This window comes from Crotalus tigris, unplaced genomic scaffold (assembly GCF_016545835.1).
Source record: "Crotalus tigris isolate CLP2741 ecotype Arizona unplaced genomic scaffold, ASM1654583v1 scf7180000021465.51407817327:1047546, whole genome shotgun sequence".
Lineage (NCBI taxonomy): Eukaryota > Metazoa > Chordata > Lepidosauria > Squamata > Viperidae > Crotalus > Crotalus tigris.
Genome location: NW_024098522.1, coordinates 450382 through 462578, shown reverse-complemented (window position 1 = coordinate 462578; position 12197 = coordinate 450382). Strand labels below are relative to the sequence as shown.

The following is a 12197-nucleotide window of genomic DNA, read 5'->3' as shown; positions in this document are numbered from 1 at the left end:
ATCGGGACCCTATTTGGTGTCGAAAGACCGTTTCACGGGGGTTGCCAAACAACGCAATCCGCCATTTTTTCCCCCTTTTCCTTGGCTGTGCTACTCCCTTTTATTCTATTGGCTTTTGAAAGCCAATAGAATAGACTCTCTTGAATAGAGTCTAATTCTATTGGCTTTCAAAAGCCAATAGGAATTGTCCAGGCTGTCTCTGCCCTGCTGAGTCTGCCAAAAGTCCCATTCTGCAAACGGTGCTGCAAGTTGTCTGCAGCGAAGGCGAGCTGTCTAGAGCAGTGTTTCTCAACCTTGACAATTTTAAGGCATGTGGACTTCAACTCCCAGAATTCCACAGCCAGCAATGCTGGCTGTGGAATTCTGGGAGTTGAAGTCCACATGCCTTAAAATTGTCAAGGTTGAGAAACACTGCTCTAGAGGTTTCCACCCCTCCTTGCTGAGCAACTACTAAATGTAAGTAAAAGAGGGCCAGGGGTGGGAGGTGGGAGGCCGGAGGGCGCAGGGAGGGTTGCTGGCGCGCGTGGGGCCCGGCGGGTGCTTTACCTCCCTTGGGCTGGGCCAGCTGGTGGGCCAGCCGGTGGTCGGCCTGCGCCGTCTCTGCCGCTTGCCAGCTACGCCTCAGCTGGCGCAGGGGGCGGCACCACGCATGCGCGGCGCTCCCGGGCAGGGAAAGTCCTCGACTTATGACCAGTTGGGTAGTCCTTGACTTACGACCGGTTGGGTAGTCCTTGACTTACGACCGGTTGGGGTCGAAGCATTAAAAAGGTTGAGAACCACTGGACTAGACATACCCAGGTCCTGCCACTATTCGTTGTGTGTTTTAGCCTCCCGTCCCTTAATCCTCATTATTGCTCTTCTCTGCACTCTTTCTAGAGCAGGCATGTCAAACTCGCAATGTCACGTGACGTCACGCGGCGTATCGTGACTTTTTCCCCATTGCCAGCAATGGGGTGGGCGCGGTTTTAATATGATGCATCCAGCCTGTGGGCCGGCAGTTTGACATGCCTATTTTAGAGTCTCACTATCTTTTTTATATTGGGGTGACCAAAACTGTATATAGTATTCCAAGTGTGGTCTTAGCATTGCAGTATAAAGTGGTACTAAAACTTCACATGACCTTGATAGTATCCCTCTGTTGGTGCAGCCTAGGTCTGCATTGAAAAATAGATCAATTTAAGCTAAGCGTTTTGGGTGAGTACAGCCAAAGAAAGCTGAATGGCGTGTTGATGCTCATCGTTCCAAGACTGCCCTGGCCAAAGTATGTGGCTCTTTAAGTTGCATAGATTTGACAACAACTTCATCCTAGCACTGATGATGTTACCTAGTTTGGTAATGAAACATCTGCATGGAAACAACCAAGCTCAGACAGCACCAAGGACCCCACAGTTCAACCCTGAGATACAAATATTCTTTTCTGTTGTTTCTTCCCATGTAGTTAGCCCCCACATCAGTAGCTGTCAATCATTGGCTGATTGTCCTTTAGGAGATAGAATGAGTTCTCTAGAACAGGGGTCCCCAACCCCCAGCTTGTGGACCGGTACTGGGCCGTGGCATGCCAGCAACCGGTCCGTACAAACAAGCAAAGCAGCATCTATGGGATGCAGGCAACACACAAAACCACGCACTCTCCAGTCCGTTGAAAACCTTTCTCCACAGAACCGGTCCCTGGTGCCCAAAAGGTTGGGGACCTCTGCTCCAGAAGCTCTTACAAAAATTTCTGAGTGTTGCTGAGACAACGGGTTTTTTTTTGTGTGTGTGTGTTTCTAGTAGCCAGGGCTTGCCATCGTAATCTGTCCAAGTCCTGACACGTTGTGTTGTGCATGCTGCCATTCTTTGTAGATAGCCGTGACCTTGCCTTTCAAAGAGGTTCCACAGCTATAAAATTGCTCTCTTGAGGTCCTTGGGTTGAGCTTGGGAACAGGAGAAGCTTAATGGATGGAGACACTCTGGAAATACAGCATTTTCCTTGCGGTAGTTCAAACCTCACATTAGGCAAAAGGACGTTAGCTTGTCAGTGCTGAGAACAATTGTGTCGTGTTCTTGAATGGGTCTGTGACGGCTCAGCGGTTAAAGACCCTGAGCTTGTCAGCTGGGAAGCTGACAGCCCGGGTTGCAGTCGGTTGAGCTCGTGTTCTTGCCTCAGCTTCTGCAGTTCGAAAGCCCTGCAAATGCGAGTAGATAAATAGGTACCACTTCAGTGGGACGGTAGCAATGTTCCATCCATTTCAGCACATCGCCATGCTGGCCACGTGGCCACTGAAAGATCTTTGGACCACACTGGTTCCCTCAGCTAAGAAACGGAGATGAGCCCTGCCCCCCACCGGAGTTGGACATGATGGACAGGGGAAACCTTTTACCTGTTCTTAGAGGAGGGGTAGGCAACCTTGGCTCTTTTCTAACTCATGGACTTCAACTCCCAGAATTCCTGAGCCAACCATGCTGAGGGGAAAGGGAGAGGTTTCCAAGCTGAGCCATGCTGGCTCAGGAATTCTGGGAGTTGAAGTCCACGAATCATAAAAGAGCCCAGGTTGCCTACCCCTGCCTTAGAGCAGTGTTTCCCAAACTTGACAATTTTAAGGCATGGGGACTTCAACTCCCAGAATTCCACAGCCAGCATTGCTGGCTGTGGAATTCTGGGAGTTGAAGTCCTCATGCCTTAAAATTGTCAAGTTTGGGAAACACTGCCTTAGAGGAATTCTTTCAGGCCTCATGAAAGAGGCCACTTGTCTCATCTCTGCTCCTGCTTTGTCCTCCTTCAGTCAGGGGTCTACTGAATGTAGATGGCTTCCCATCCATCTTCATTCCTTCGGATCGGATCAGGCAGTAACTTCTAGAGCAGGGGTAGGCAACCTTGGCTCTTTTATGACTCGTGGATTTCAACTCCCAGAATTCCTGAGCCAGCCAGGCTGAGGGGAAAGGGAGAGTTTCCAAGCTGAGCCATTCTGCCTCAGGAATTCTGGGAGTTGAAGTCCACGAGTCATAAAGCGGCCTAGGCCCAGGCCAGAGATAGGTAACCTTGGCTCTTTTATGACTCGTGGACTTCAACTCCCAGAATTCCTGAGCCAGCCAGGCTGAGGGGAAAGGGAGAGTTTCCAAGCTGAGCCATGCTGGCTCAGAAATTCTGGGAGTTGAAGTCCACGAGTCATAAAAGAGCCAAGGTTGCCTACCCCTGTTCTAGAGGAAGAAACCGTGAAATCGATCTATTTCAAGAAAGGAGACCCTTATCCATTAACTTGAGAAAACAGAGATTGCCTCTTCTGGCCTGTTTGGCTCATTCTTCTGCGTTCAGCAAAAGACCACTTAGTAGTTGGGAGAGATTGTTTTTGGGTGTAAAATGTGGAGCTATTGTGATAGAAATGCTTTGGTTAAATAAGGTTACTTGCCTGCAGGTTGAGTATATGGTTAGTCCTGGGATCAGAATTTCCATTGTTAAACAAGGCGGTTGAGTTGTGCTCAGTTTTATGACTTTTTGGCCCCGGTTGTTAAGCCAACCACTGTAGTTGTTAAGTAAATCACACGGTCATTAAGCAAATCCAGTTTCCCCCATTGATTGTGCTTGCCAGAAGCTGGCTGAGAACGTCAAAAAAAGTGATCCCAGGACCCTGGGATCCTGGGCCATTGTAAATACATACTTGGGTTGCCGAATGCCCAAATTTTAATCCCATAACCGTGGAGATAATATGGCGGTCATAACTATTAGAACTGGTCGTAATTCTTGTCAGTGCTGGTGTAACTTCAAATAGTCACTAAACGAATGGCTGTAAGTCGAGGACGGCCTCTAATTTCCTCCCTTTGGAACAGAAGCTAAGAGTGCTATTTCCTAGCCTTGATATACTAATGCTGGGTTACATCCTGGCTGGTTGGAGGGCAAAATGTCTGTGGAGATTCTCAGCCATCCAGGTCTTAGTTGTCCCAAAGATGCTTTTTCAGGAGGCAACTGGACTTTCTTGTTTTTCTTTGAAGACGTTTTGCTTCAAAGAAAGCGAAACATAGGAGAACAAACCCATCAGGACTAGATTCAGCAGTCCATCTGCTTTTAGAAGCCAACGGCCACTCTTTCGAAGACAGCAAAGTCCACATTTTGGACAGAGAGGACCGCTGGTTTGGAAGAGGGGTCAAAATTGAACAGTCCTCTCTCAACAGAGGGTGGGGTGGGGGGGAATATGACACCATCTATCTCCAGTCTACAGCACAATTGTTTCGGCAGTTCCACCTCATTCTCTGTCGTCTCCTTCTTCTATTGCCCTCAATCTTTCCCAGCATCAGGCTCTTCTCCAGGGAGTTCTTCCTTCTCATTAGGTGGCCAAAATACTTGAGTTTCCACTTCAGGATCTGGCCTTCTAAAGAGCAGTCGGGGTTGATCTCCTCTAGGACTGACCAGTTGGATCGCCTTGCAGTCCAGGGGACTCACAGGAGTCTTCTCCAACACCATAGTTCAAAGGCCTCAATTCTTTGGCGCTCAGCCTTTCTTATGGAACGACTCTCTAAAAGAATGCAAATGACCATAAACCCTTCCATTTCCCACCATCCAGTCAGAGCTGAAGAAGCTTCTTGGATGAGAAATAAAATGTCTTCAAAGAAAAACAAGAAAGTCCAGTTGCCTCCTGAAAAAGCATCTTTGGGATGTTGGCTGGCCAAATTTTTGTGTTCGTATGATTTAATGTCCTTCCCAAAGGAGAAGGTTGTTGGGAGTTTCGTGTTTTCTGAGGCATCGCCAGCCTGAGTTTACAGTTATTTATCTCTGCTTAAGCCCCACTTAGCTCAGTGAAACTTACTCCCATTAAGGTATGTAATCAGTTGCACAACTATCTCTCCAACCAAAAGCCCCGTAATTACTGTTTCAACGGCTTTCAGAAGTACTCCTGGCCTTCTGCAAGTGGGTATTATAAATGTGTTTACTCATTGCAGTTCAACTGTTGAAAGAGAACTCTAAACAGAGAGCAAATGTAGTGTGGTGGCTTCAACGAATAGGGCTTTTTTGTTTAAAATAGTTATTTAAATAGTTTATCCGTCAAACTTCATAATAAAGAACAAAGTATGCTTATGCGTGCGTGTGCCTGTGTGTGCAAGTACAGACGCACCCATCTGTAAAAGCAACAGCATACAAATTTCTGATATAGATTGGTGAAATGTGTAATTTCAGATCCAAAATCAGCCAGGACGTTGGGCCTGCTGTCATTTCTCAGCATGATCTTTGCTGGGTGGTTGTGAGGAACTTTAAAAAAAAACAAGAAAATGAAAAAGTGAAGCTCTACGCTGCTTCTTGCTGCTCAGAAGGCTGAATAATAGTTAATTGGATTGGAAAACTGTGAAATATATCCCAACCTTTATTGTTTTCTCATGCAGAGTGGTGAAAAATGGAAAGAAGGCCTGTGCCGTGAATGCGAGTGTTTGGACTCTAAAGTAATCTGCTATTCTCGGTCTTGTCCAACTTGTGCCCCAGGAAGTGTGCCTGTTGCCGTACAAGGAGAGTGTTGCCCTCAATGCAAGCCAGGTATTTGCAAAACAATGGTTTGCTCTTCAGATGTCTAGTCTTAACTTGTTTATTCTCTTAACTCAGAAGAGGGTCTTTACGTTTAAAAGCATTTGGTTTAAAGCACGGGTGTCCCACCTTACAACTGTAAGATCTGTGGACTTCAACTCCCAGAATTCCCCAGCCAAGAAAATTAAAGAGACGTATCCATGAGGATCCCAGAGCTCAAGCTTGACTTCAAGGAGATATACTCCACTTCTTGGGATGGAATGGAAAGATGAAGGAGAAAGGGGGGGATATTGACAGAGGCGTCGTGGCTTCCCAGGGGGAAGGTAGCATGTAGAATAGAGCTGGAAGGGACCTTGGAGGTCTTCTAGTCCAGCTCCCTGCTCAAGCAGGAAAACCTACACCATCTCAGACAGGTGAATGTCTAGTCCAGCAATTCTCAACCTGTGGGTCGCGACCCCATTTGGGGTCGAACGACCATTTCACGGGGGTCGCCAAACAACGTGATCCACCATTTTTTTTGTCAGCCAGCGCAGGGGGTGCGCCGCGCATGCGCGCCGCGCAGGGGTGGCACATGGGGGCGCCACTGCGCATGCACGCTGCGCAGGGGGCGACGCTGCGCATGCGCGCCGCGCAGGGGGCGGTGCAGGAGGCAGCGCTGCGCTTGCGTGCCGTGCAGGGGGCGCCGCCGTGCATGCGCGCTGCGCAGGGGGCGCCACCACGCATGCGTGCCGCGCAGGGGGTAGCGCCGCGCATGCGCGCCGCCTGCTTATGACCGGGGGCGCCGTATAAAAAGGTTGAGAACCACTGGTCTAGTCTCTTCTTAAAAATCTCTGCTGATGGAGTGCCCACGATTTCTGGGGGTAAGCTGCTCCACTGGTTGATTGTCCTCAGTGTCAGGGAGTTTCTCCTTAATTCCAGAGAGGGGTCCAAGACAAGGGGCAGTCCTGAATTGGGTGGTGGGGTGAGAAAAAGGTTCAGAGTAACCACACGCTGAAATAGGGTACGTCTGTTAGTTTGGAAGGTTATAACTTTAGCCTGGCAAGATTCTGTCTATTAAGTGTAAGCGAATGCAGAACTGGATTTGAGTGGATCTCCCTGTGTTATCACTGGGGCTTGGGCCTGAGACTTTGTTTGCTATATTGTTTCTATAAGTAGCGGGTCCTTGGTGCTCTCTGAGCTTGCTTGTTTTCTTGCAGATGTTGTGTTACCCAAACTAAGTAGCATCATCAGTGTATTGCTAGGACTAGCACTGATGATGTTACCTAGTTTGGGTAATGAAACGTCTGCAAGAAAACAAGCAAGTTCAGAGAGCACCAAAGACCCCTCATTTCAACCCCTGAGCTACAAATATTCTCCTTTATTGGTTCTGGAAGTAAGCCTTACAGTAATTCTGGTAGTTGATTGCAGCTGGAAGCTGTAGATCAAATCAGCTTACCTGCTACAGGTATGTTCTGAGCAGAGGTAACCTTAATTTGAGAACTCTCCAGTCCAGTCTTACTTTTCACGGTACTCTACAGAAAACCTGCTTAAGACATGGACTGCTTGTACTCAGCCCCTTCTAAGGGACAGTATGCTCAAGGACAGGGGTCTTCAAACTCGGCCCTTTTACAACTTACGGACTTCAACTCCCAGAATTCCTCAGCCAGGCACGCTGGCTGAGGAATTCTGGGAGTTGAAATCCATGAGTCATAAAAGGGCCGAGTTTGAAGACCCCTGCTCAAGAACCTCTAACTATATATCTGTGGATTGTGTAAGTACAAGTTTAACAACAGAACGGAACAAAACAATAGAATAGAGTAGAACAGAACAGAACAGAACAGACTGGACTGGACTAGACTAGACTAGACTAGACTAGACTAGACTAGAATAGAATAGAATAGAATAGAATAGAATAGAATAGAATAGAATTCATTATTGACCAAGTGTGATTGGACACAGAAGGAATTTGTCTCTGGTGCAGAGGCTCTCAGTGTACAAACAAGCAACAAGTGATAAATCATGATCATAATCATAATACAATCATCATAAATTTCAACCGGGCTCTGACCTGGTAGAGAAGAGGCTTGCTTGTTTTTTGTTTTTTGTTTTTTTATCATGTAGCAGAAGCATCCTTCTACCTGAGCAGGTGAGCCCACCCTGCACTTCCTCACTGCAAATAAAGTTGTCTCGTTTTCATGACAGGTCACTGCCATCCTGATTGCTTGACCTGCAACCAGGCATTTGATCACTGTGATGCCTGCCGAGATGCCACCAAGTTTCTACTGAAGGGGCGTTGCGTTGACAGCTGTGGGGCCGGCTTCTATCCAGATGCTGGCCTTTGCGTAGGTAAGATTATCCTCCATCTTGCTGTGCGATATTGAAGCTTTTTTGTTTTGTAGATGATGCTCAGACATTTCAAAAAATGCCCATGGCTTCTGAGTGTTAAAGTCGATAAGATTATTCTGAAGATTTGTGTCTTTCTAAAATGCCCTTTTATTGCTCTCTTTCTCCTCTAACGGAGTTCCCCAAGACAGTGCAAAACAATAAACTTAGCAATACATGGAGAATATTAAAGCCCAGAATAAAATATTTAAAACAAACAGCATAATCAGGAAGACGAATCCTCACGAAAGCTTGATAGAATGGCAACAGTAACTGATTGTCTAACTTCAGTTAAATCAGTGTTTCTCAACCTTGACAATTTTAAGGCATGTGGACTTCAACTCCCAGAATTCCACAGCCAGCATTGCTGGCTGTGGAATTCTGGGAGTTGAAGTCCACATGCCTTAAAATTGTCAAGGTTGAGAAACACTGAGTTAAATCAATGTTTATTGCAGTCATAGACCAGTGTACTGTACCAATCTTCAATATACACTTGGGTTGTCAGCAATAAATTATCTTTTTTTTTTTAACCATTGCTAATACCTGGGGGTTGTTTGAAATCCCTGATCAGTAACTGCGAAGTTGCGTCATGAATCCCAAAGATCTGACTCCGAGAAAATCAAATCCAACTCAGTTCTTTACAATCTTCTTTTTGTCTGTTTTTTATTTCCTTCCCTGCCTCGGGCAGCTTGTAAAGAGATGTGCTCGACTTGTACTAATAAATTTGGATGTACTTCATGCCAAGCTTTGCTGCATTTGAAGGATGCCCAATGCGTGACGTCATGCGGGAAAGGGTTTTTCCCGGGTCCTCTCCAGTGCACAGGTAAGAAATACCTGTGTTAGGTAATCTGAACTCTACCCATCTCTGAACAGAAACATAGGGTAAAAGAGAGGTTGAATAACAATGAATGAAATTGCAAGAAAAGATAATGTAAAAGTCCACATGCTTCCTTATTAAATTCTTAGCACAATGTTGGGGCTTCTATATCTGGCTTGACATAAAGTGGTTAATAAAACCAGCCTATCTCACCTGTACCTTGCCCTAAATTCTCTATAGGATAGGATAGGATAGGATGGAATGGAATGGAATGGAATAGAATAGAATAGAATAGAATAGAATAGAATAGAATAGAATAGAATAGAATAGAATAGAATAGGGCAAGGCAGGGTAGAACAGAAGAGAAGAAGAGAAGAGAGAATAGAATATAGAATTAATACAATACTTTATTAGCCAAGTGTTAAAGGCACACAAGGAATTTATCTCTGGTGCATAAGCTCTGAGTGCACATGCAAAACAACAAAGTAATAATAATCATAATATCAAAACAATAATAATCATAATAATGATATCAATAATAATCATAATATCAAAACAATAATAATCATAGTAATGATATCAGTAATAATCATAATATCAAAACAATAATAATGATACCAATAAGAGAAGGTAGTGGAACAAGTGAGACGGATAAAAGTAATACAACCATACTACATGGGTTAATATACTGTTCAGTAGAGTGATGACACAAGGATAAAAACTTTCTCTGGGTCTCCTTTGTTTTGGCATGCAATGCCCTGTAGCATTCTTTTCATCCTGAGGGGATGAAAAGAAAATTAATTAGTTAATTTAGATGTGGGAAAAAAAGTTAATTAGTACCAAACTGATTTCCATTAAAGGAAAGAACCTTTTTGAAAGCCCAGATCAAGTCAGTGCTAGCCTCTTTAAAATTATTCCAAAGCTATCCAGTGCTACTAAAAACCAGCCAAGAGAAAAAGAGAGTGTGGGCGGGGTAGGTGTTAGGGACCCCACCGTTCATCATTTCGTTTAGCGCCAGCCGCTTTATCAGCCTTGCTAAAAGATTAGATTTGGTCTCCTTGCATTTGAACAGTGGACTCACCCTGGCCTTTCGCTGGGCTGACCCAAATTCTTTTGGCTTGAGTTTGCAAAAGCTTGCAAGAGCTTGAGCAGACATAACTCATTTTCACTGAAGGCTTCTGGCATCCTAGGAATTTCAGATGCGTTTGGGCTGAGGGGAGAGGGGGGGAAAGATAAAGAAGCCGAGGTTTATACCTGCACACAACAGGAGACAGAAAACAGATCAGAAAACAGTGAAAGCTCTTGTCAAATCAAGTTCAGATTTGCTCATTTTTCATATTGTGCACGATACTGTCCCATGTTTGTCAATTCCTTTTTTTAATAATAATTTTAGTAAACACTGGAGGTTTTTAAGAAGAGACTGGACAGCCATTTATATAATAATAATAATAGTAACAATAACAACAACAGCAATAATAATAATAAAGTTGGAAGGGACCTTGAAGGTCATCTAGTTCAACCCCCTGCTCAGGCAAGAAACCCTATACCATTTCGGACAAATGGCTGTCCAATCTCTTCTTAAAAACTTCCAGTGTTGGAGCATTCACCACTTCTGGAGGCAGGTTGTTCCACTGGTTAATTGTTCTGGCTGTTAGGAAGTTTCTCCTTAGTTCTAGGTTGCTTCTCTCCTTGGTTAGTTTCCATCCGTTGCTTCTGATGTAGGGATTCCTGCCTGAGCAAGGGGTTGGACTAGAAGACCTCTAAGATTCTATTCTATTCTATTCTATTCTATTCTATTCTATTCTATTCTATTCTATTCTATTCTATTCTATTCCTAATAACTCTTAATTCTATTCTATTCTATTCTATTCTATTCTATTCTATTCTATTCTATTCTATTCTATTCTATTCTATTCCTAATAACTCTTATTTCTATTCTGTTCTGTTCTGTTCTGTTCCATTCCATTCTATTCTATTCCTTTTCTACTCTACTCTACTCTACTCTACTCTACTCTACTCTACTCTACTCTGCTCTACTGTCAAGAATTACCTGTAAGAAAAAGCAGGTGACTTGCATGTAGTTGGGACTTCTGCAATTCTGTGCTGAATAATTTTCTTGCTTCCCTCTGGACTTAAAGTTCTACACTTCTACCTAAACATTTTCAGGTCCAGTACCAAATGTTCACTGCAGGAAGAATGAGAAGCGGGCTGCCCATCTGCCAAATCATTTTCCCTTAGTGTCTCCTTAAAGACTATAATTAGGCGTAGAGGCCGTTAAGGCTGGCTGATTGAGAAGTTACGATTCACAGAGAAGCCAGCATCTTTAGGACAGCTGTCTAGCAAAACTGGCCAGGCTTTTCCAGGAATCTCCTTTCGTTTGGGAAGCTTCCCTTTTAGGAAATATTTCGCTGCCTTTGAAACCGTAATGTGAAGTATCCATAGCACTTAGAAAATGAGAACAAGGATTCCATCTGCTGCTTCTGTGGCAATTTGCATGATGCACGAATTAACCTTCAGGATGCAAAGCCAGAGAGCAGATGTCAGCTTGGCACTTGTGCACCGAACTAAAGTAACCTGAAGGAAAATGAAGAACAGGAATAGAATAGAAAGAGTAGAGTAGAGTAGAGTAGAGTAGAGTAGAGTAGAGTAGAGTAGAATAGAATAGAATAGAATAGAATAGAATAGAATAGAATAGAATAGAATAGAATAGAATAGAATAATCATTAGGAATAGAATAGAATGAGAATAATTAGAATAAAATAGAACAGAACAGAACAGAACAGAACAGAGAATTATTAGGAATAGAATAAAGAATTATTAGGAATAGAATAAAGAATTATTAGGAATAGAATAGAATGAGAATAATTAAAATAGAATAGAATAGAATAGAATAGAACAGAGAATTATTAGGAATAGAATAAAGAATTATTAGGAATAGAATAAAGAATTATTAGGAATAGAATAGAATGAGAATAAATAGAATAGAATGAGAATAAATAGAATAGAGGAGAGGAGAGGAGAAAGGAGAGGAGAGGAGAGAATAGTTTATTGGCCAAGTGTGAAGGAATTTGTCTCTGTTCATAAGCTCTTGGTGTTCATGCAAAACATTAAAAATAATCATAATCATACTATCAAAATAATCATAATAATTATATCAATAAGAGAAGACAGTGGAACAGATAAGCAGGATAATAGTAATATGGCCCTACTACATGGGTAAATATCCTTAGACATAAGACAACACCTGCGGGATTTATGTGCCTAGCAGAGTGATGACACAAGGGAATCAACTGTCTCTGTGCATACTTGATTTGTCGTGCAGTGCCCTGTAACGAGTATCAAGGGGAGGAACTGAAAAGGCTTATGTTCAGGTTGTGAGGGGTTTGTAGTTCATATATGTATAGTTCAGTTTCCATATATTAAAAAGAAGGGCTCTTTGATGAGGCGGCAGGTAGTCCTTGACTTACAATCGGTCGCTTAGCAACTGCTCAAAGTTACGACGGACCTCCCCGGGGCTACTTATGACCTGGTCTC

General features: G+C 43.8%; 1 protein-coding gene and 1 long non-coding RNA gene across 3 annotated transcripts in view; one reads left to right on the top strand and one right to left on the bottom strand.

The window, feature by feature from the left end:
• FRAS1 (Fraser extracellular matrix complex subunit 1) overlaps positions 1–12197 on the top strand; it is a 416742-nt gene that overhangs the window by 176162 nt on the left and 228383 nt on the right. For both annotated transcript variants that reach the window (XM_039318704.1, XM_039318705.1), the window contains exons 11-13: positions 5350–5497; positions 7667–7810; positions 8535–8669. In XM_039318704.1, coding sequence (XP_039174638.1) covers positions 5350–5497; positions 7667–7810; positions 8535–8669 — 427 coding nt within the window. The remainder of the gene's footprint in view (positions 1–5349; positions 5498–7666; positions 7811–8534; positions 8670–12197) is intronic.
• On the bottom strand, positions 9300–10840 carry LOC120296747. Its single transcript, XR_005553565.1, has 3 exons — positions 10714–10840; positions 9745–9917; positions 9300–9440 (listed from the first exon to the last, which is right to left on the bottom strand). It is a non-coding gene; the product is annotated as an uncharacterized LOC120296747 (long non-coding RNA).